Source organism: Mauremys mutica, chromosome 1 (genome assembly GCF_020497125.1).
Source record: "Mauremys mutica isolate MM-2020 ecotype Southern chromosome 1, ASM2049712v1, whole genome shotgun sequence".
Taxonomy (NCBI): Eukaryota; Metazoa; Chordata; order Testudines; family Geoemydidae; genus Mauremys; species Mauremys mutica.
The window spans coordinates 143,145,278-143,169,672 of NC_059072.1; the positions used below are offsets into that span (position 1 = coordinate 143,145,278).

The 24,395-nt window shown below is 48.6% G+C and overlaps 1 protein-coding gene across 1 annotated transcript in view; it reads right to left on the bottom strand.

Moving 5' to 3' along the window:
- The window catches only part of LOC123347552 (antigen WC1.1-like), an 838,191-nt gene that overhangs the window by 759,882 nt on the left and 53,914 nt on the right, over window positions 1-24,395 (bottom strand). The window contains exons 7-12 of the mRNA XM_044984910.1: window positions 21,119-21,417; window positions 20,706-21,039; window positions 17,662-17,970; window positions 15,502-15,816; window positions 15,030-15,065; window positions 14,522-14,659 (exon numbers count right to left, since the gene is read on the bottom strand). Of these exons, the coding sequence (XP_044840845.1) occupies window positions 14,522-14,659; window positions 15,030-15,065; window positions 15,502-15,816; window positions 17,662-17,970; window positions 20,706-21,039; window positions 21,119-21,417 (1,431 nt within the window). The remainder of the gene's footprint in view (window positions 1-14,521; window positions 14,660-15,029; window positions 15,066-15,501; window positions 15,817-17,661; window positions 17,971-20,705; window positions 21,040-21,118; window positions 21,418-24,395) is intronic.

Below are 24,395 nucleotides of genomic sequence, written 5' to 3' on the forward strand. Positions count from 1 at the left end.
CTCTTTGTGAGGGTATTTATGCACTGTAATCAAGTCACCTCTTGATCTTCTTTTTGATAAATTGAACAGATTGAGCTCTTGTCTCTCACTGTAAAGCATCTTTTCAGCTCTTTTAAAAATAGCTCTTCACTGTCCCTTGTCCAGTTTTTCACTGTTCCACTTAAAATGTGAACAACACAACTGGATGCAAGGTTTTGGTATTGGTCTTACCAATGTTGAATAGAGAGAGAAAATCAGCGCCCTATTTCTAGTCATTATTCTCTTATATATACTTCCAAGAATTGTGTTGGCCATTTTGGCCACAGCATCACCCTGGGATTTCATGCTGAGTTGTTTGTCCATTATGACACATAAATCCTTCTCAGAGTCACATATGTATGACCTTGCATTTTATCAAAGCTCACTTATACAAGGGAATTCCATACTCAGTCACCTTCACCTGCTGCTGTCCCTTTTCTCTTTCCTTTTCTCCAGGATCTGCATGTACCATTTTGGGGGGAGTTCTCCTCCTCTTTGCCTGTGAGCAATGTGACCCCCCTGGACGGACTCACCAAACCCCGGATTCCTTCAGCCTGAAAGAAGAGGGGAGAGTTGACCTGCTTCCTCTTTAAGGCTTCATTCTCAGGCCCTAGGCAGAGTCAGAAGCCTGGGTTCCCTGCTAAAGCACAAACATCAACCCTGGCGCCACCTCCTCTCTCTGGTCATTTCCTTTGTCCCGCACATCTGTCTTGAAGACACAACCCCTGGAATGGATTAGCACAGCCCCTGAGATTTCCCTTCTCAGTCTCCAAGGATCACTACACTCTATTACATGTCTCAATAATGTTGTCTTCTGTTTTTCCCTTTCAAAAGTAAATTGTTTTATTCCTAGTCTCTTCATAAGACTCTCCCACCCCCAAACTTTCTGCTTCCAATCATCTGCTTTCACCTTCTGTCAGCCTTTTCTATCTCCATTGTATCTGTGTACAGATGAAGTGACCAAACTGAATGCAGGATTTGTGGTAAAGGAAAGAAAGACATTTCTGTGAAATAGCAATGTACTCTGCATGTATTCTGGTACTGATTTCACTGAGGGTTCATCCAGAGAACACTTCTGGCTTCTCCACTGGTCATTACTCAGCTCAGCATTGATATTAAACTATATTTGTAGATGGCATTGGAAATAAATATTCCACTGTGTGAACATGATCAGTTTTACTGGGGTTTCTAGTAACAACTCAGTGATTTGTTACTTGTTGTAGCTTTATTGGTTCAGTGGAAATCCAGACTCTGATTAACCTTCCCCTTGTCACTATTGTCTATAAAGTATTTATTATCCTAGCAGAAATATTCTTCCTTTGTATTTATCACTAATGGGGAATTCTTTTCTCCATTTGTTTAATTTCAGGTGTGAATTACCCAGGGGGAATTTCCCATTTATCTCCTTGGATTCAATGAATGTTTCAAATCTGAATTTGCTTTAGGAACAACCATGTTGCTCACTGCAGAATGTTCTCTTGCTGGTGTCTCACTTTTACCACATGCCAGTGTAAACCACCCCACCCGCTTCAAATAGCTTGCCATACCCAGAGGTGGTCCACCCTTGTCTCTTGGTTTGTTCAATCTCAGCCTCTCCCCGTGGAAACTGCACAATTCATCTGGCAAGAAAAACTTTCACTATGGGGAAGACTTTCAGAAATGATTTAATAAGAAAAAGGCACAAATTGAACCTGAAGAAATTACAGGGATAAAAAAGCAGGAAACTTCCATCCTGGTCAATCAATGGAAGTTACACAGAGGAAATCTCTGAACTTTTTCCCAATCACACTTGTATTTCCTGCAACTTCACACAAACCCTAAAGAAACATCTGCTTTGTCTATCTACCAGGCAGGGACTGTCTCTGGGCATCATGCCAGAGGGAGCATTTCTGAGAGAAAGAGGGAAAGCTTTTACATTATCCCAAGGTTATTTGGTCCAATCGCATTTCTCTGATACTGATTCCCCCCGAGTCACCATGTCCCACATCATCATAACTTGTGTCTCCAGGAGGCAGGAACAGGGTTTCTTTCTCTGTCGCAGAGACACCCTCATTCCTTAGAGAGTGCAGACTCCAGCCTAAAATACAAAGAGAGACACATACAGTCAGTGGATACATTTTATGGCTACATAGCAATGGTGGAGGGCACTCTCTGGTATGGGTTAGAAAATGTTCCCTCTTCGTTCTTCTCATTGGGTCCATGACAAATTTTAATCCATCATCTCTGTACATATTCTGGAAGTAAAATCCTTGGTTTCCAGACCATTTGCAGTTGCCAAGTGAGAACTGTATTCACCTGTCACTGCATGTACAAAACCCAATCACTTTCAGGAAGTAGCTCTTACTTAAAGGCATTGTATAATTCACTCTGCGCTAACACATAAGCATGTTATTCTTATCAAGTACTAAGTAATGCACATTTGATTGCCACTCCAATTCCTCTGAGGTGGCTGGTGGTGTCTCTGCTCATGACACAATGGGGAAGGGAGGGGAGGGGAGAGGAGATGATGGCCAAGGATAATGGGCAAAGCCTGACTTTTACAGGAAGTGTCATGGGCTCTAACAATGCACATCAGTAACAGGACTTTGGTTTATAAGATTCTGTCCAAAAGATACACACACAGTAAACTGGTCGGAATCCAGTAATCCAGGGTGTGGCAGCCACACAAGGATTTGAACCTAGAGATTGAGGGATTTTGCTGCTTTTCCCATCCCCACTGCAAGCACTGAAGCCTCTGCTTTGAGGGAAAGAAGAGAAGAGAGAAAGAGAGGTGTTTTTTTTCCACATGCGTTGGGTTGGCCAGGTTTGTTCCTTTGTGGTGTAATGCACATTTACACCCATCCCATTCTGTAGAGACACTGTGAAGTGCAAACTCACCTGTCTGTGAATCCCTGTTCCTGTCACTCGCACCAGTGCCTTTCTCATCATTCTGCCCCAAACCAGGGTCATCTTCAGGCTCAGACACTTCTCTGGCATCATCATAACCATCCCCTGGGACATCTCCAGGCAGGGCAGGGGCATCTGACATGAAGATGTGAAGTAATTAAGAGAATATTCACAGTGAAGACAGAATTAAACTACAAGCTGCAGATGCACCAGCCTTACTGGTCCCTGGGGATCTCTCAGCACTTCCACCCTCAGGGTGGTAAGCCCTCTCTGGAACGCTCAGATTGAAGGGATTTACAGATCACATTGATTTGATACATTTCAATAGTTGGTTGAGAGGATCCTAGAGCTCCCAGATGACAAGGGGGATGGGGAGTTGTAGAAAGATGTGACTGGGATCTAGTACAGAGGGATCGCTCCACAAGGCATTTGGTTACAATAATTACAAATGTAAATGACTTGGAATTCTTCAGAGTTTGTTCCTGGCTTCCTAAATTTGATAATATTTTAAAATGTCTTTTCAATGCGTTCTCCTGATAAGGTTTACCCCATAAACTGCCATCAGTCTCCAATGCACTGAAACCACTGGGAGCTGAGCCAGCTAATAAGGGTCAGAAATGGGACTTTGGGTGTAAAATCTCTATGTCCCCCTCTCTTCCCCCTGTCAAAGCATGTCTGACACAGATGTATATAAACTGCCATAGCTGCATGTCAGGAAAGGCTGGCAGGGAACATTGCTCCTATGTGAAGGTCTCTCCTTCAATATTACCTCTTTACAACTAGTGAGTAACCCTAGTGCTCATGGCAGTGTGGGTCAAAGGTCAGTGATCTGAGCCAAGTACCGCGTGGGCAGCTCATGAGCAAACTGCTCCTTCAATCCCTGCAATGGGCCTCTGTCATGACCTAGGACATCACACGCTTCCCTACCCCTGGAACTCCACACAGCTCTTGTAATGCACCTGGTCAGCGCCCCCAGCATTACGTCAATAGACAATACTGGTGGGTGAACTTTGTGGTTTTCTTAACAAACCACTGTTGTTCCTACTGGGAAATACAGTTAGTTTTTATTCAAGGTGATGTTGCTTCCAGGAGGCGGATTCACTTCTCACCTCGGCCGTCTGGAGTCTGGGGGACGTCGTTCAAGGCAGGCTCCTCCACATTATCATAATCCAACTGAGACCCCCCTGGGGAAGCTCCCTCTGAAACAGCAAATAGGGGCCAATCCTATCCCTGCAGAATCCAACAGCAGCTCTTGTATGTGTTTCAGTGGGAGCAGGATCTGGGCTTGTGCTGAGATAACAGGTTGGGACACGGGCGCTGCCAGGCCAGAGCCGGCCTGTGTGAATCCAGCTGATCTCTGCAGGTTTGAATTTACCTGTTTCCCTGGGGAGGGGGAACCTCCCCTCTGCACGATTTAAAGCTCCCACTGGGAGGTTGCTGTTCTGATCTTTTGTGAGCTCCTGCTCTCCACTAGCCTCTCAGGCAGCCCGGGGCTCAGCTTGGCAACGCTCCAGCTTCTCAGCAGAACTGGCTCATCTGCTCAGTGTCTCCTCCCCCAGCCACAGGCTAAACTCCCAAAGGGCCCAAATTCATGGACTCCCTTGAGAGCAGCTGGGATAGAAATGACACCCTGTTTATACTTAGAGATGGGCCCAGGCCAGAAAGTTCAGATCCAGGGTTTTGCTTCAGCTTGTTATAGCAACAGGTGTCAGCTGCAAAACTGACATCTGGAGCTGGGGCCAGAATCTGCAAATCCCCCGTCCCCCAAAGTTCTGGTGGGTTCGGATCAGTGAGTTGGGCTGAGCCCATCTGTAATTATAACACAAGACAATCATCCTTCTCTCTAACATAGGCCAATATTCCTCTTCTCAGGAGTGAGAGACGAGCCCTGCTGGGCACTGACACCTTCCACCCAAAGAGACTGACCCGTCTCCTCCAGCTCCTCACCTGGGAAGGTCACTGCAAATCACTCCCAGGGGTGTGTGCTCAGGAGATGGTCACATGTTCCCATCCTGAGATTCTGGCAGAAATCCTGTTCAATGGGATTAGACCCAACGGTGTAAAATGGGACCCGTGTGAGGGGAAATGGCTGCAATTGCAGAAGTGTCATAGAAATTCTGTTCTCTGCCTAGATTTGGGTCTCTCGGCCTCAGTCTACCCCTCCTGCATTACCTTGTTCTGATCCAGGATCATTTTCCCCCTCACTGTCCCCGGTGTAATACTGCAGCTTCATCACTGAGTCATCTGAATAGGAGACTGGAGAGACGAGAACCAGAAATTCATCACAGTGAGAACAGCAAAACTGTGGGACTGGGAACACACCCGGGGCCAGGAGCAGGATTTCCAGTTTCAGTCTATTCCTTCTTTTATAGGAGATGGTGACTCACATCGACTGAGTGGTGAGAGGCTGAGACACACTCCCCAAGAGAAATCTCCATGTTATTGTGGTAAATGTGACTGAGGGGATGCTACAATCTGACCTGAAATATACTGGGGTGAGTGAAGGGCACATCTTTGGCTGCTGGTCCAGGGAAGTTCCACAATGGTCCTGGCCTCCTCAGCCACAGAGGGGACTCCTCCTTCTTAAGGGTAAATACCCACCTCCCCCATGAATCAGTCGATCAGCTCTCTGTGGTGTTTCCAGATTAGGCAAAGACAGGCCCAGAGCAGAATCTGTGATTCCCTGTAACCATTTTAGCAGTGGTGCTGGGAGATGCCCTGAGCATGTTCCCTGAGCCCCACCACAGCACAGCCCTTGGGCAGGATGTTCCCATCAGACATTGAGACAAAATGGCACAAAGGATAACAGGGCTGTGACTCAAAGTCATGAGGCTCTCCTGGGCTGATCTCTGTGCTCCGCAGGACTAGCCCACAACATTTTGGCACCTGAGGCAGGGAGCTCAAATGATGCCCCCATACCCCCTCGCTTGGGCCAAAACTTTGAAAGGTCTCAATTCTGCCTTCTTCCTGTTCTATTCCTCTCATGGTACTGCTCTGCTACCTACCCCAATAAAGAAGAACTAACAACTTAAAATGCCTTGTTCAAAAATTTTAAGTAACACTTAACTTTCAAACGCCTAAACAGCAAATGTAACTTTTCTTGTCTGCATAGTAAACACTGGCATTTTTATCTGTTTGAATAATCAAAGTGGTGCTTTCTGTGCCTTCTTTGTAGCAAAGATTTGAACTGCTTCCTGCTGAAGGTCCACAGTCTTGGCCAGCTCATGCTCTATTGAGATGGTTGCAAGGCTGACCAGCCTCTCCTGTGTCATTGTGGAGCATAGGTGTTTTTTAATTAATTTCAGCTTGGAGAAGATGCGTTCTCCACTGGCAACTGTTACAGGAAGTGTTAGAAGTATGCGCAGAGCAACAAAAGTATTTGGAAAGAGTGTGGCCATCTTATTTGTGCACATATATTCCAGAACAGCCTTTGGAGTTGATCCTGCTGAAATGTATCTTGAAAGGGCTTTCAGTTTGTCACCTAAATAACTCGCATCAATATTGCGCATGCCGTCATGTGTCAACACTGTCTCTGGTGCTCTGCATTACTGGTATAGGTCTTCTTCAGGCATAGTGAGGAGTTTTGGAATATCATACAACATCCCGAATATACTGCTGTGTTCCTTGAGCTGCATGAAACGTTCTTCAACTGACTGTATTGCATAATCTAGCACCTGGTTAAAAAATTCAACTTTGAATTGTTCTTTGGGGTCTCTTATGGGATTATCCCATGCCTCGTAATCAAAATATCTTCTTCTTCGGTGATTCTTGTATTCTTGAATGGATGAGAAAATAGCTTCAGTGTGAAGTTCCTCTGCCAACTTCTGTGCAGTCTTCAGAACATTTTGAAATCCCTCATCTGTCCGGTAAGACTGTAGGTATGACTTTGCTTTGTCCAGTTGTTCCATTGCTCCAGATATATCAAGGTCAACACCTTGGAGTCTCTTGTTTACAACATTTATTTCAAACAGTATGTCCTGCCACAACACAAAGCCACACAGAAATTTGAAGTTAAGTATGTTTCTGGGGATTCCATTTCCCTCTGCCACTGTTCTCCCACATTCCTGTCATAGCATTATCCTCCATAATGGCAACTATGGCATCATCTATCTTCCCAATTTGGTGTTTGATAGGGTTTAATGCCTCCAGTCGCCTTTCCCATCTTGTGGTACTCAGTGGTTTCAGTATCAGAGAGAATGTTCCCAGATGTTGCCTCAAAATTTGCAATCGATGTGTTGATGCAGAGAAAAATACATAGATGCTTTGAATTACATTAAAAAATTCAGCAGCCTCACTAGAAGCTGATGCTGCATCACTGATCACCAAGTTCAATGTATGGGACATTGAACTGTATGGGACAAAAAGAGCTCAATGGTTTAACTCTCGGATCTGTGTCTGCACTCCTCTATTCTTTCCTCTCATGTGGCACCATTATCGTAGACCTGACCTCTCATGTCAGTTATCGCAATTCCTGTATCTTCCAGCTTTTTAAGCACATTTGTTATACTAGCTCCTGTAGTATCATCAATGTCAATAAATTGTAGGTTGCATCCGATGAAGTGGGTATTCACCCACGAAAGCTCATGCTGCAAAACGTCTGTTAGTCTATAAGGTGCCTCAGGATTCTTTGATAATAAATGCTTTTAATAAATTCTAGAAAATGTTCTCTTACAGTCACCATTGCAGGGACATTTTCACTAGATTCTGTTGTTACAAAAAACACCATTAAAGTCATTTGTTCAGTATGGCTGATGTCAGGTGTGCAGTCCAGAATAACAGAGTAATATCTTTAAAAAGCGACAAAGAGTCCTGTGGCACCTTATAGACTAACAGAAGTATTGGAGCATAAGTTTTCATGTCATAGTAATATCTTGTTGACTTCAGATGTGACACAATCTTATGTTTGACTTTTGTTGCCAGTAACTGTATGATCTCATTTTGAATTGTTTTTCCAAGGTAGTGGTGTGTGTACATTTCTTGGGTGGTGACGCTTCTTAGATGCTCCTGATGTACAGCATCAAACTCAGCCATCAACTCCACAATTTTAAGGACGTTTCCATTGTTTGGCACATACAACTGATCTGAAGTGCCACACAGTGCTAGGTTTTGGGTAGCAAGAATTCTCACAATGGCAATGAGCCTTTTAGAAATATTTTGCCAGTAAAGAGACTCTGCTGCAATCTTGTCTTGATGCTGATCATCTATGGTGGCCTTTAACCTTAGTCTCATCTCAAGCTCTCTCCACCGATGGAATGCTCTCTGGTGATTTGCTGCCTTCCCACGGCATGCCCAATTTCTAGTCAGATTTTTCCAGTTCTTTGTTCCTGTAGAACCCAATGTGTCTGGAACATTAGACTAGAAGAGTCTGCAACAAAAACAGTATGCAGCATTCTGGGTTTTTGAGTACATAAGCCATGGCCTCTCCACTTTGTCACCATGGGGGATTTCACACCAGTAATGTGTTAGATGGAAACTTCTATTTTCATTGTCTTTGGGGAACATGAAGTTTTTCACTTGCTGTTGCCCATGCAGTACAAGGAAGTCCCTCAGACAACTGCTCAAGTCGGTCCATAGTCCTGGATCATCTAGACTTAAGGAACTAAACTCAGCAGCAGCTGTTTCTAGCACCTCGACCACACTCTTCTCTGATCTACACTTTTCTTCAGGAATGTGCATGGTTACATCCATTTGAGATGGAGATATGGATGCTGCAGTAGCTGCCAGGTCACCTGCACTCTGACTAACTGGACGATCAGGCATCTCCTCACCACTCACATACTCACTGGGGCTGGAAGTCTATGTATCTCAGGAGAGCTCCTTCCTGCTTAGCTAGAAAAGCTTCCTTTGCTTTCTTTCTTTTTCTGAATGCTGCCCCAGAGGGGCATTTTCTTCTTTCACTCATGACTGCTGTTCTGTGCCAGCTAGAGTGGCTCTCAACACTCAATGGATGGGGACAAATAAGCAGGCTGGTAGCAGGGCCTGAGTGAGGGAAGATATCAGCATCTTAAGGGCCTAACAGGCTCCTACTACTTCAGTTGACTGCCTGTTCTCCTCAAGTGGGTTCAGGGAAGCAGCAGGAAACAGGAAGCTCCCTGAGAAGCTGGTATTAATCAATCCAGACTCCTGGGGGTGCTCAAGAGGTACATAAGAGGCTCCTCCTCCTTTCTCTCCCTGCAGCTCCTGCTGCTTTCATTTATTCCCTCTCACCTTTTCTCCTGCCTGCCTGTTATGTCTCTTGTGCCCCCCTTCCTCCAGCACAGCACTCCACCATCTCTGTGCGTCTAGAGCAGAGAGATACATATGCACCAGCAGCAGACACAATTTTCTACACTCTGGGTCCTAGTGGCAACCCCCCACAGTCTGGCACCTGAGGTGGCCGCCTGATTTCACCTCATAGTAAGGACAACCCTGCTGCTCAGGGGGCAGGAGGGAGGGAGCTCAATAGACCAGTGGCTGTGGTGGGAGGGGGGCACAGAACATCCCCTGCTCCAATGCTCCAGAGCAGTTTTCAAATGATAGTTTAGCCTGGCCTCAGACAGTCACTTTCCTGACCCCTCACTGGTTACACTCCAAGGGTGCAGGATGGGCAGATAGGACATTAACTGTCCCTAGAATTGGGACTCACAGTGTATGTTGGGAAGGAATTCCATCTCCATCAGTCTACAAGAGTAACTGCTGGTCTCAGCACAGAACCAGCTACCAGAGCTACAGCTTGGCAAATAAATAAATAAATAAATAAAAATAGATGGTTTGGTTCTCTGGCCATTGGGGAAGAGAAGCAAAATAACTCGAAGATTGTTTTGAGTTGATCCAAAAATGACTTTTTGGGGAAATTTTTGGCAAATGAAAAAGTAAAAAAAAAGTTTAATGTTGACTGAAATCATTTGGACATTAGTTAATATTTGTTTGTTTATTTGTTTTTATAGATAAAATTAAAGGAAATTTCTAATGGAAAAATAATATAAAACTGAAAAAAACCAAAATGTTTTCTTTAGAAAGTGTTGAAATGAAATGAATTGTTCTGTGTGTATTTGGAACAATTGGGTGGAATTGTCAAGAATTTGTGAAATGTTTCAGTGTCTCTGAATCTGCATTTTCCACCAAAACATTTTGCAATGGAGACTTGTGCCCAGTTCCAATGACAAGCTCACAGGACTGAAGATGCAATGATATAACTCTGGGTCAGGGCCTCAGATCAGTGGCGTAGCCAGGTTCTAAGTGCAGGGGGAGGAAACATAAAAAAGGCGCCCCCCCTTGGCTCCTCCTCTGGCCGCTGTGCATCCCCCCCCCCCTTGGCTGGCTCCTTCGGCCATGCCGCACCCCCCCCCCGTCTCCTTCAGCCACGCTGTGCTGCGGCCATGCTGCGCCACCAGTCTGGGGGGAGAGGGCCGGGTGCAGTGCGGCCCGGCCTGGCCGAGGAAGTTTTTAGGAGGGGGGGCAGAAGAGGCGAGAAAGTTTCACGTGCCCCCAGGCGGGACTCACAGCTGCCGAGCGACCTCGGAGGAAGCCATGACACCGCGCCGGGCAGCCGCCACGGCAGTGGGAAGGGAGAAGCGCGCAGGAAGCTCCAGGCGGTTGGAATGTAACTAGCAGCTAGAGGGTCCATGCGGGCGTGCGGGGCCAAGCAAACGGGCGGGGAGGGGCATGGTGCAGGGGGGTGGGGTCACGGGAGCAACCCGAAGGGCGTGGATGCGCAGTAACCGCTTCACACCCCTGCCCCGGGCAATCCCCGCAGGTGGCGGCCTGGAGTCTTGGACGTGACATGAGCAGGGAGTGGATGGTCGGTCCCTACCCTACCCCCAATCCCGCACATGGGCTGCAAGCCGCTGCCGTGAGATGCTGCTGCTGTCACATTAGCAAGGGGCAGGAAGCACTCAGCTGCCGAGCCCTGAGCCACCGCAGGAGGCGGCCGTGACGATGTTGGGGCCGCGCTGAGCATGGGGCATGATGGCCAAGGAGCTGGCCCCCTCACTCCTCCGGCTGCACCTACCACACCCTCCCATGGCTCATCTGGCTGTGCTGCCCCCCCTTGCCTGCAGGAGCCCAGTGCCGTCCCCGCAGGCCAAGCTTCAGAGCTGACCATGGGCCCCGCCTGCTGGCACCATGGTAACCCCTAACTATGGCGCCGCTTTTGGAAAATGTGCTGAGGGGAAGCGGCTGCTTCCCCTGCACCCACCCTAGCTACACTACTGCCTCAGATCAAAAGGCCGGCTCCAGACCCCAGCGCGCCAAGTGCGCGCTTGGGGCGGCATTTTGCCGGCAGGGCGGCAGGCGGCTCCGATGGACCTTCCGCAGTCATGCCTGCGGGAGGCCCCCGGGAGCCGCGGGACAGGTGGACCTGCCGCAGGCTGCGGAGGGTCCGCTGCTGCCGCGGCTCCGGTGGCCCTCCAGCAGGCATGACTACGGAGGGTCCGCTGGTCCCACGCCTCCGGTGAACCTCTGCTCCACCGGAGGCGTGGGACCAGCGGACCCTCCGTAGTCATGCCTGCTGGAGGTCCACCGGAGCCGCGGCAGCAGTGGACCCTCCGCAGCCTGCGGCAGGTCCACCTGTCCTGCGGCTCTGGTGGACCTCCCGCAGGCATGACCTCTGCTCCACCGGAGCCACGGGACCAGCGGACCCGCCGCAGGCACGTCTGCAAGAGGTCCCCCGGAGCCGCGGGACCAGCGTGCTTGGGGTGGCCAAATTCCTAGAGCCGCCCCTGTCAAAAGGGCATTAGATAGCTGCTCCCTGTTAAGAGAGAGACACACAGACCTGAGCGACTGAACATCTCCTGCTTCTCTCTCATCAGGTTATAATCAATCTCCTCGTACACGGCCTCAGAGAAGGGATCCAAGGGTCTTCTGGAACCTGAAAACAAAGGGCAGGGTTTGCACAGGGTCATTGAAACCAGAGATGGGAAACACTATGGGATCATCCAGCCCCTCCCCCCGGGGCCCAATGTGATCCTACAACACATTCCCACTGCTGGAATTGAAATGAGCCAGGGGACAGGGTTTCTTTCCACAACAGCCCTTCGATAATGGTTCTCAGGGGTAGTTTGCTGTCAGGAAGCTTCCTCACATTCATCTTAAATGTCCCCTTTTTAATCTCATCCCATTATTCTGGGCTATTCCCCTTTGGAGCAGCTTAAATAATGCTTCTCCCATGATGCTGTTTATCAGCAAAATGGTGATAACACCTTTTTTTTTAAATTGAGTTTAAGGCCAGAAGGGACCATTAAAACATCTAGTCTGACCTCCTGTATAACACAGGCCACTGCATTTCACCCAGATACCCCTAGGTTTGAGCCCAAAGATGCATTTAGACTAAAGCATTTCAGTCCTCGGCAGAATAAGCTCTTGTGTGCCACAGGCAGAAAGCAGGAACGACAAAGGTACCACCAATGCCCAAGGCCCCTGCAATGGCAGGGAACTGACTAGGTGAGAGATGCCTAGATAATCCTGGCAGGTGATCCATGCTCCATGCTTCAGAGGAAGAGGAAAATCCTCCAGGGTCCCTTTTTGCCAATCTTCCCTGGGGGAAAATTTCTTCCTGACCCCAAATCTGACAATCATTTTGACCTGAGCATGTGGAAAAGACACCAGCCACATATCTTAGCAAGAGGTTTCTCTGAACCACCTCAGAGGACTGGTCCAGCCCATCCAGCATCCCAGCTCCCTCTGTAGCTAATGTCTGATGCTTCAGAAGAGGGCAAGAAACAAAACAAAGCAAAACAAAACACAAATATGGGGACTTCCCAGAATTCTTTCCTGACCCCGGCAGGTAACTGGCTGAAGCCCTGAAGCATGAAGTCTGATTATAGTCAGAGGTGAAAGTAAGCCGGTCTGGTCCGGTCTGGCATACCGGCAAGAGCCAGTACACTGTGCTGGACCGCACCGGCTTCTGTGGCAGAGATTTCAAGGGCTCTGGGCTCCCTGCAGAGTCCTTTAATTCTCACCCACAGCTCGGCACCCAGGCTGTGGCTGTGATTTAAAGGGCTCGGAGCTCCTGTGGCTTTGGGGAGCTCAGAGCCCTTTTAATTCCACCCCGCAGCTTTGGCAGCCGGGCTGGGGCCGGGATTTAAAGGGCTCAGAGCTCCCCACCGCTGCGGGGAGCCCCGAGCCCTTTAAATCCCCCCCGCAGCTCTGGCGGCTGGGCCGGGGCTGGGATTTAAAGGGTCCGGAGATCTGCGGTAACTGGAGCCCTGGGCCCTTTAATTTGCCCCTGAGCCCCAGGGGCTCCCAGCCACCTCTGCAGCTGGGAGCCCCAGGTTGATTTAAAGGCCCTGGGGCTCCCAGCCACAGCCAGTGCCCCAGGGCCTTTAAATCTTGAGATGCCCCACCTCTTCCAGTTGAGGCCATGCCTCTTCCAGATGAGGCCTCACACCCCTCAGGACTCCGGCAGTACCGGTAAGTCCTGTAAGTTACTTTCACCCCTGATTATAGTCATTGTCTTACTGCAAAGTTGTGAATGTTACGTGTATGTTGATGGCCACCCCGTTCTCCATCTTCTTTCCAATGAGCTGTTATCTATATGTTTGTACAGTGTTTTATAGAAGTAAAATCCCCTACAAGTGCCAGCTTTCAGTACAATACAGTATAATGCTCCTTTCCCACACATCTCCTTCCTAAGATTGTCTTTTCTACTGGATCACTCTCTTCAAAACTATTTACCACAGCTCGATTTTAAGACACGTTTTTTCCCCCGACAATATTTCCAATTTCTCTAGGTTCTTTTTCCATGATGTCTCTCCTCACGATATTCAGAACCCCTCCCTGTGACAGATACTGCAACCCCAGGTAGTATCTTTGGGAATCACTGTATTAAATCTATGAATAGTTTAAGTTCTACTGCATTTGGGAGGGTTACCACAGCTCCTTTGGGAAGAAAAAACAGGGTGGGTGGGTGGGTGGGGGAGGCGTGATTAAGGTGAATCACTGAGATTGTAAACAACTCCAGAAAGGTAACAGCCTTCAAGGTGGTTTATACAGACTCGTTCAAACTGGGTTACCAGAGTCAAGAGACAAAGAAAACTTCTGGTATGAAAGGCTGTTTAAACAGACTCAGGGCCTTCATTTTGATTTATCAAATGGGCAGGACCTTCTGACCACGGGGATCCCAACACTGAATCATTGGACGGACGGTGGTCTACCAGGCTGCTGAGAGAAAGCTGGCTCGTAACTTGTGACTGCTGGCAATGCACTGCTCAGAGCCTTTGGGGAGAACGCACAGCACTGGGGCTGGCCTGTGGGCAGACTGGTTTGCTGGGGTATCACAGTGGAAGGCAGGGGGCTGTGCAGCATTAAAAACCCCTGGCCACAAGGAGGTGGAACAGGGGGTTCCCACCCAGAGACAGGTGATGGCTGGAGACCTGAGTAGGAACTCCTGGAGTGGATCACTGGAAGGTGGGGGGGATAGAGATGCAGCTTCTCTGAAGCTATCCCTAGCTAGTATCATCTCCAGATTTCATGACTGGACTGTTCAATTGCCAAACAGTTAATAAAATAGTAAATGAGAGAGGAGTTACCAGGCACCCCGTCCACCCTACCCAGCCTGGTACCACCCCTCACCCTGACACCCTGCAGCCCCCCTGCTCTTGCAGAGGCATTTCACACAGTGACATCAATCAGCACCCACCTCTGCGCTGTGCCCTGGCACTTCGCACCTGCGCCCCCAGGATGATTAAGACCAGGCAGAGCAGGGCCCCCAGGATAATGCAGACGACCACGGGCACCGTGACTCTCCCACTGTCAGTGGGAGGACGGCGCGGGGGAGCTGGATGGAAATGAACATGCAAAAGGGAGAGATTATCGTGTGAGAGTCGGGGGCGGGGGCAGGGAGCTCCCCAGTCACTCATTGCATGGCCCAGGACAGCAGGGTAATGGGCTGGGACACAGTCTGTGAACCATGAGGGCAGCTCACAGGCTGCTGTTTAAATCGTAGGCCCTGCCTGGTTAGCTGGAGCCAGCAAACAGGAACCACCCTGCTCAGCAGGGCCTGCAGCTCCCACCCAGGTGTCATTCACCCTCAGATTTCACAGGCCATGGAAAGGAGCTCCTTCCCTCAGGCTGCAGCTTGCAGCTCCTCCTCTGTGACCCAGCACCAGGGAAATGTAACCCTTGTTGGGAGGAGGGGGATGCTTTACCTGGGGTATTTGGAGAATCTGTCCTCTCTGTCACACCTGCAAAGGGAAAGGGAAGAGAGTTGGAGCCTGGAGCAAGGGCGAGGTGACGTGTTGGTTCCTGGGGGGAACCTCACCACTGAGAGTCCCTGGTTGTCTCCAGCTGTCACCTCCACAAACTCCCTCACAGCAGCACAGGGCCTGTTTGTTAGTGATGTAGGGCCCAAGTTCCTTGTGCTCTGTGCAGCAATGAGCACTCTAGTAACAAACCAGCACACTGGGGCCTGTGATGGATGCAGGGGCTGTGTGGGCTGATGCCTGAGCCTGTCTGACCCCACAAAGGTCCCACTCCACAGCATCCATGATGCTCCTGCACACAGGAGATGGGAAGGCCTAGTCTGGGACCAAGGGGGGGGGTGGGTGGGGGGAGGGGGGGCTGATCCATCCTCTTCCCTGAAAATTACAGCATGTAGCAGAAACATCTCCTGTCACTCACCTGAGCAATTCACAGCAGCATCTTCCTTATGACCACAGTTGCTCTCACCCCAGGGCTTGGCAGGACAGTCCCAGAGAGATGACTCTGTCCCTCGGCAATTCAGCATCTCTACCCAGATGGGACCAGTCCCTTCGCCAAATTCAGCCTCGCGCGGGGCAGATACAGCAGATCCACAGCCCAGTTGTTTACACACAACTTTGGCATCTGCCATGTCCCAGGAGTCATCACATACTGTTCCCCAGGAGCCACGGTACCAAACCTCCACTCTGCCCAAGCATCTGTTCTCTCCTCCCACGACACGTAACTTCTCCTGGTCTGGAATTGAAGAAACCTCACATGTTACTGGGACAGCTGGGAAAGTCCTTAGTGACCAAGAGGGAGACAGTGAGAAGCAGAGATACCTGTGCAGCTTGGAGAGTTCGGGCACTCGGTGAATGGGTTTCGAGTTGGTTTTGCTCTTTTTCCTGTGAAGAGAAAAAGCCGAGGTGAATGCACTGGGTTGTGCGTGTGACGTGGAAATAGAATTTATCTGTATTTTAACCCCCTAATTTCAGCACTGTATAAACTGAAATGTGAACTCGGGATCATTTAATACCTAATGAATTTGCTACTCAGATGCTACTGAGACACAGTGGGGGATTCCAGTCTTGAGCCAAACTGCACGGCCCGGGCCCATCTCTGATTGTTCATCCCAAAAGGATTAATAACCACAGAGCTGCCTAATGATGGTCTCTAGGGAGAGGCTTTGCTTCGCTCTCACGCTACCTTATCTCACTGTATAACACTGGTCTCTTTTATAATTAACTGATTAACTTCCATGTTTGTTGTTAATCAGAGAAATGCTTATTCATATTCTTATTCATTCATACTCCTCCCACAGTATTCTTGCCAGCAAGTTAAAGAAGTCTGGGCTGGATGAATGGATGGTAAGGTGGATAGAAAACTGGCTAGATGGTTGGGCTCAACGGGTAGTGATAAATGGTTCCATGTCTAGTTGGCAGCCAGTATCAAGTGGAGTGCCCCAAGGGTCGGTGCTGGGGCCGGTTTTGTTCAATATCTTCATTAACGATCTGGAGGATGGTGTGGACTGCACCCTTAGCAAGTTTGCAGATGACACTAAACTGGGAGGAGTGGTTGATACGCTGGAGGGTAGGGCTAGGATACAGAGGGACCTAGACAAATTAGAGGATTGGGCCAAAAGAAATATGATGAGGTTCAACAAGGACAAGTGCAGAGTCCTGCATTTAGGACGGAAGAATCCCATGCACTGCTATAGACTAAGGACCAAATGGCTGGGCAGCAGTTCTGCAGAAAAGGACCTAGGGGTTACGGTGGACGAAAAGCTGAATATGAGTCAACAGTGTGCCCTTGTTGCCAAGAAGGCTAATGGCATTTTGGGTTGTATAAGTAGGGGCATTTCCAGCAGATCGAGGGATGTGATCATTCCCCTCTATTCAGCACTGGTGAGGCCTCATTTGGAGTACTGTGTCCAGTTTTGGGCCCCACACTACAAGAAGGATGTGGATAAATTGGAGAGAGTCCAGCGGAGGGCAACAAAAATGATTAGGGGACTGGAGCACATGACTTATGAGGAGAGGCTGAGGGAGCTGGGATTGTTTAGCCTGCAGAAGAGAAGAATGAGGGGGGATTTGATAGCTGCTTTCAACTACCTGAAAGGGGGTTCCAAAGAGGATGGATCTAGACTGTTCTCAGTGGTAGAAGATGACAGAACAAGGAGTAATGGTCTCAAGTTGCAGAGGGGGAGGTTTAGGTTGGACATTAGGAAAAACTTTTTCACTAGTAGGGTGGTGAAGCACTGGAATGGGTTACCGAGGGAGGTGGTAGAATCTCCTTCCTTAGAGGTTTTTAAGGCCAGGCTTGACAAAGCCCTGGTTGGGATGATTTAGTTGGGTTTGGTCCTGCTTTGAGCAGGGGGTTGGACAAGATGACCTCCTGAGGTCCCTTCCAACCCTGAGATTCTATGATTCTATGATTCTATATAAAAGGCTGTGAAAATATGTTTGTATCTTGTGTTAAGAATTTACATCGGCTTACACTGAGATGTGAACTACAACAAGTTCTATCCTTACACTTCAATTAATTGAGCACATCGCATACATGTGTGTATCCACATGCACATGCAGGTAGTTTCAGAATTACCAGTGCAAGAAATATGGGTCTCTTCTTCTCGGTTATCACACGACTTTGGATTCCAGGGCACTGATGGGCACTGCCAGAAGGAGCTGTGCTGCTCACTGCATCTAACGTGGTCCAGCCATGTGGGACCCTTTCCATATTCTGAGACTTCTGCAATATACCCTCCGTCCCCACAGTTCAGCTGTTTGCAGACAATTGTTGCGGTGACTTCAGACATCCCATTGGAGCAAACACTGCCCCACGTCCCATTGTAGAAAACCTCCAGCCGCCCAGCACAGTCACTGTCGCTCACCAGCCTCAGATCTGTGAACTCTAGAAGGAAATGCACAAAAGGGAATTTAAATCATCTGATTCTGAAATGAACTGGGGTGTGAAGCGTGAAATCGCAGCGATTGCTAATGATCCTGCACATCATTCTGCAGGAGCAACTGCTAGAGAACCACTCAAGAATGAGAGACTCTTTTAGACACCACAGGCCCCTTAGAAATACACTGGGCATCTCTGGAAGGCCACCAGTTGCCAGCAACTACATACAGATTGTAACAGGCCTGGAAGGATTGTGACATTGGCAGACCAGATGCCAGCTCTTGCCCAGGCTGCAGGCATTAGCTAAGACCTGACAATCTCATATCTGGAGACCAGGCCAGGTCACCTGTGTGTTACTTTTGCTCAAAACAGGTATTAGTCTTGTAAGAATGTATTTAGTGTTTAGACTCTGTGAAATGGTGGTTAGTTGCTGCAGGCATTAATCTCACTTGTAATGTAAAAAGGCAACTAAAATGATTAAGGGCTTGGAGAGGGTCCCATATGAGGAAATATTAAAGAGGCTAGGACTCTTCAGCTTGGAAAAGAGAAGACTAAGGGGGGATATGATAGAGGTATATAAAATCATGAGTGATGTTGAGAAAGTGGATAAGGAAAAGTTATTTACTTATTCCCATAATACAAGAACTAGGGGTCACCAAATGAAATTAATAGGCAGCAGATTTAAAACAAATAAAAGGAAGTTCTTCTTCACGCAGTGCACAGTCAACTTGTGGAACTCCTTACCTGAGGAGGTTGTGAATGCTAGGACTATAACAGCGTTTAAAAGAGAACGGGATAAATTCATGGTGGTGAAGTCCATAAATGGCTATTAGCCAGGATGGGTAAGGAATGGTGTCCCTAGCCTCTGTTTGTCAGAGGATGGAGATGGATGGCAGGAGAGAGATCACTTGATCATTGCCTGTTAGGTTCACTCCCTCTGGGACACCTGACATTGGCCACTGTCGGTAGACAGATACTGAGCTAGATGGACCTTTGGTCTCACCCGGTATGGCTGTTCTAATGTCTGTGGTCCATTCTACAAGAAAATATGTAAGTTTTGCTTTATAACTGAAAATGTTGGCTCTGAACTTGTGAGCTCAGGCACGGGAATCATCTTCCTCCCCTCCTCCATGCCCAAGGACTTTCAAAATCAGATGGGCCATCAAGGATTGGTTAATGGCCTTATCACACCCAGGGAGCACCGCATGCAGAAGGCCTCCTCCCATCTCTTTAAAGGCTGGAAGAAGGAGCTAAAAATAGTAGATGTGAAGATTTTTCATCCTTTTGGCTATTTGAAGTATGACAAGGCTAGAGGCACCAAACTGAAGCCAGAGACCCCAAGGGGTTACCCTTGAGTCAGGGCTGAGGGACATTTGGAATTGACCGATCACTACAACTCTGTCACTCCTAGGATTTAAATGGTAACTAATTTGTGTGTAGATGTTTGCTTGCTTTAACCTGTATTTCTTTTTTTATTCTTTTTATTTCTTTTTTCCTAGTCAATAAACCTGCATATAGTTAATTACGATTGGCTACAGGCATTGTCTTTGGTGTAAGATCTAGGTTACCAACTGACCTGGGGTAAGTGACTGGTCTCTTGGGACTGGAAACAACCTGAATGTCAAGTGATTTTTGGGTGTAAGTCCAGTTTGTGTGTGGGTGGCCAGATAGACTGGAGAGTCTAAGGCAACTGTCTATGACTCCGTGGTAAGCTTGATATAGTGATCCTGGAGTTCACATCTGTTACTGACTTGGTGAAATCTAATAGAATATACCACCAGTTTGGGGAGTTGCCCTGTTCTTCACATTTTGCCCGGAGGTGAGCACTCAGAGCTGTGAGCTACCCCAGACAGCATGGCAGGGATCAAACAGTCTGACCTTCTGTAAAACAGCTTAATAGAGCCTAATAAGTTGAGTCTGACTTAAGCAGAGCTTCTAGAAAGGCATCCATTCTAGACACCAAGACTTCAAGAGATGCAGAATGCACCATTTCCCTGGCAGTTTGTTCTGATGGTTAATCACCCTCCCTGTTAAAAACCTGTGCCTTATTTCTGAGGCAAATTTGTCTGGTTTCAGCTTCCAGCCATCGACTCTTGTTCTGCCTTTCTCCATTAGATTAAAGAGCCCTTTAGTAAGTGCTATGTTCTCCTTGTGACCGTCATCAAGTTTCCTCTTCGTCTTTCTGTTAAGCTGAACAGATTCAGCATCTTAAATCTCTCACCGTAAGGCTTTTATTCAAGCCCTCAGATCACTTTTGTGGCTCTTCTCTGCTCCCTCTCCAATTTTTGTGGACATCAGACCTGGACACAGTATTCCAGTATCTGTCTCACCAGTGCCATATACAACAGTAACATTTAGTCCTCCCTCCTACTCTCTGCTCCCCTGTGTATACATCCAAGGTTCGCATTAGCCCATTTTGATACACAGAGCACTGGGAGCTCATGTTCAGTTATTTCTCCACTAGGACCCTACATCCTTTTCAGTCACTGCTTTCCATGATACTGTCTCCTTCAGACACCTGAGATGCAGTATTCTAACATTAGGGAAATCTTCCAATAGTTCCAGTATCTCTGGGTGGGAGCTGAAGACTTTCTAATGGTGACTCTGGTAGGTAGTTACACAGGGGAAAGAGAGGCAGAGACTGTCAGGGAAAGTATCATTATCACCAATATCCTTAAACATCTGCCCCCTCCATTAAATCCCCTGGTAACACGGCTCACCAGAGCATTCCCAGAACAGACCTGAGCAGAGAACTCCGGCGTCCTCTTTGTGTCTGCAGTTGTGCTGGCCCCAGCCCCTGGAAGGACACGACCAGAGATCGGATTCATTCCCAGAGCAGTTCACGTCATCCAGCCAGATCTGCCCGGATCCTTCCCCATAATGAGCAGAGACAGTTGCACTGATGGCGTGTCCACATCCCAGTTGTTTGCAGACAACATTGGAGTCCAGTAGGTCCCAGAAATCATCACAGACTGTCCCCCAGCTGCCATTGTAATAAATCTCCACTCTCCCAGCACAGCGACCTGCCCCATTCACCAGTCTGATCTGCCTGCTTCCTGCAGGGATAGATCCCAGCTGTTAATATGTATTTTCCTACTGAACAGAGAATGCTTGTGAGATTTGGAAATGAATCACCTGAACAAACGACACCCACGTCCTCAGCAATTCCTGCCTGGGCTGTCTCAGATGTGGAGTTGTCACAGAGAGTCAGACGAGTCTCATTTCCTGCACACTGGACCCTTCTCAGCCCCACGGGGCCTGTTCCTCGCTCAGACTTAGGGGGGTTATAAGCTTTCTCAGCGACTCCACACCAGAGCTGCCTGCACACCACGCTGGCATCGTTCATGTCCCACTGATCATCCAGCACTCTGCCCCACACACCATGGAGGGAAATCTCAACTCTCCCATCACACCGGCTCTCTCCATTCAGCAGTCTGAGTGATTCAGAGTGACCTGGGATCAGGAGAGAGGGGAAATACACTGAATAACACTCCCTGTTATACACTAGAAATAGTACAGAGTGTGCATGAAATTATGGACTGTTTCTCAATAAGAAGATATAAGCCAGTGATCAGAGTGTGTCACAGTGTTAAAGGGAACAGCCTCTGTCAGAAGACACTTATTCTTTTGAATCTATAAGTGGAAGGTGCTATAAGGATTGTAACACTCTGAGCTTGACAGAAGGGCTTGCTAGCAGCCTCTGTAAATGAGTGAGCGAGGGAATTCCTGCAGGATACTGATTGGGAAAATAGTCTCTGTGTGTGGTGGTAGAATGGCTGCTGAGGTTTGTAGTCACTTTATCGAGGCTTAAATGCCTGGAAACCAGTGAGTGGTGTTTGCACAAGCACTTAGCAGATGGGTCATGAATGATATAGGCAAGTTTGCCTTGAGGGAGTTTGGCCAATGGAAGAGCAGGGCTCACGGTGGTCAGGAACAGATTATTGTTGGTAAAATTCCTTAGTTCCCTCTGATCTTTGCTCTGTCGGTGGCAACTTTCTTGGTTCACCTGGGTCCAGTGCAGGAGCTCCCAGTGTGAGATAGTTCCCGGCACTGGTGGTTCTGACTGGAGCTGTCCCCTGAAGTGTGGTGTCATCTCTGAGCCCAACGTGAGATTCCAGCTGATCAATTCACACCACACTAAGCAGGTTGTGTGTGGGGCGGGGAAGGGGATGTTCTCTGTTGGTGAATATTGTGACTCCAATGTCAGTCTTTGCGTGTGTCTCAGAATCAGTGAGTCCTACAGCAAGGTGGTAAGTTAGGAATTACTCACCGAGTTCAGACCCAGGTGCAGCCAGGAGAGACTGACAATGGTAAAAGACAACAGAAGAGTCAGAGCAGGGCACACCCACTGGCTGTGTCAGGTACAGCATGTACTAGTATGGCAACCTGATAGGTGCAGTGTGTGTGCACTGGACCCAGACAGCTCAAGGATCTTGGTAGCCAAATAACATTTCAAGGCTAAGAGTGAAATCCTGGCCCCATGGAAGGCAATGCTAAAACTGCCATTGACTTCAATGCAGCCTGGAGTTTGCCCTAAAACTGGAGCAGGAGAATGCCTGTGTGCAGCTAGTGTAGTGCAGGGGTGTAGCCATGGGTGGGCCATGGCCCACCCAGTTAGCATCCAGGCCCACCCAAATTAGGGGCAGAGCCCCCCAAATCTTATATAGGCACCTATTACCTCCCACCACCTGTCCAATTTTTTTACATTTGCTGTCTGGTTACCTAGGCACACCCTGCAGCCTGTGTGCCCTGGGCAGCCCCAGCTTTGGGTGCCTGCTGAGCGGAAAAGGCTGGCTGGAAGGGGTGGAGGGAAGAGATCCCCCCTCCTGCCCCCTCACCAGGGCACTGGATCCCTCCTGCACACCTCCCTCTACCCCTTCCGTCATTGTCCACTCCCCAAAATTCAGGACCCCTGTTTGAAATGGGCCATCCTGATTATCACTACAAAAGTTTTTTTTTCTCCTGCTGCTAATAGCCCACCTTAATCGATTGGTCTGTCACTCATTTTTTCATGTTCTCTGTATATATCATCTATATCTATATCTCTCTTCCTACTGTATTTTCCACTCCATGCATCTAATGAAGTGGGCTTTAGCCCATGAAAGCTTATGCCCAAATAAATGTGTTAGTCTCCAAGGTGCCACAAGTATTCCTCGTTCGTTCTGCTTATACAGACTAACACGGCTACCACTCTGAAACCCGTCCTAGCTATGGCACTAGTGTAGTGTGAGGGTAGAGAGTAGATTTGGGGCTTTCCCAGGGCCAGCTTCAGGTTTTCTGCCACCCCAAGCAGTGGAAAAAAAAAAGCCTATCGGCGGCAGCTCAGTCGTGCCGCTCCATTCTTCGGCGGCAGTTTGGCGACGTGTCCTTTGTTCCCTCTCTTCATCTTTGGCAGCACTTTGGAGGCAGGTCAAAGAGAAAGAGAGAGACTGAGGGACTCGCCACTGAATTCCGGCAGAAGACCCAGAGGGGCCGCGCCAATAGCGGACGGACTGCCGCCCTTTTGTATTGGCTGCCCCAAGCACCAGCTTCCTTAGCAGGTGCCTGGAGCTGGCCCTGGGCTCTCTGAGGAGCTATAACTGGGTACCAGAGCCCCTCAGGAAGGCCATGTGGGATCATGCCAGAAAGAGATCCTACGGAAGGAACCAGGTGTTTTTCCTTAGAAGGGATTCTCCTTCCAGTAGCTGTAGGGAGAAATCAGCATTTTCATGTGCTGGGGAGTTCCCTCCGAGAACCAGGGCATGGGCTGGGTAGCTAGTTAGGAGAGGCAGGGCAGGGCTGTGGGGAATTCAGTTAGGAATGCAGGTAGCAGCCTCTGTGAGAAGCAGGAGAACTGGGAGGTGATTTGCCCCCAAAGTACAAAGGTATCGGCTGTAAAGAGGAGAGTAGACGTCTGTTGTGAGTGCTGGGCAGGACCCTATAAGCTTAGTCATGGTGTGTAACAGCACCAGTGACTCTGGGCTCTGTGGGAGACAGCCCTGGAAGCTACGTGTCCATTATTAGGAAGAAGGTTGAAATCCAAGGCTTCTGCAGTAGGTTTCTCTGTAAGGACCCCAGCTCCAGCCAGGCAAGAAGCCCTGTGGAGACTTTGTACATGGCTGAGAAGATGGGGCAGAGAGGGGAGCTGCAACTTCTTAAGCAGGAGGGATCCCTTTGGTTAGGGGAGAAGCAGATGATCACAATGGCCTCTTTCAGTCTTAAAACTCTACAAATCTATAAACCCATAAGACGGGCTCCATTTAGTCACAAGGGAACCAGATTGGCTGGCCAATAAAAATAAGTTTTCTAGTGAATTATTTTTCCTGCAGGGCTCTGGCCACTTTCAGTGCCCAGGATGGATAAATCGGGGTTGTACAGCATCAGGCTGTTGCCTGTACGACCCCTGCCTCATTCACTTTAGAAACTAGAAGGCCTGTAGAGAAGGAGCAGGG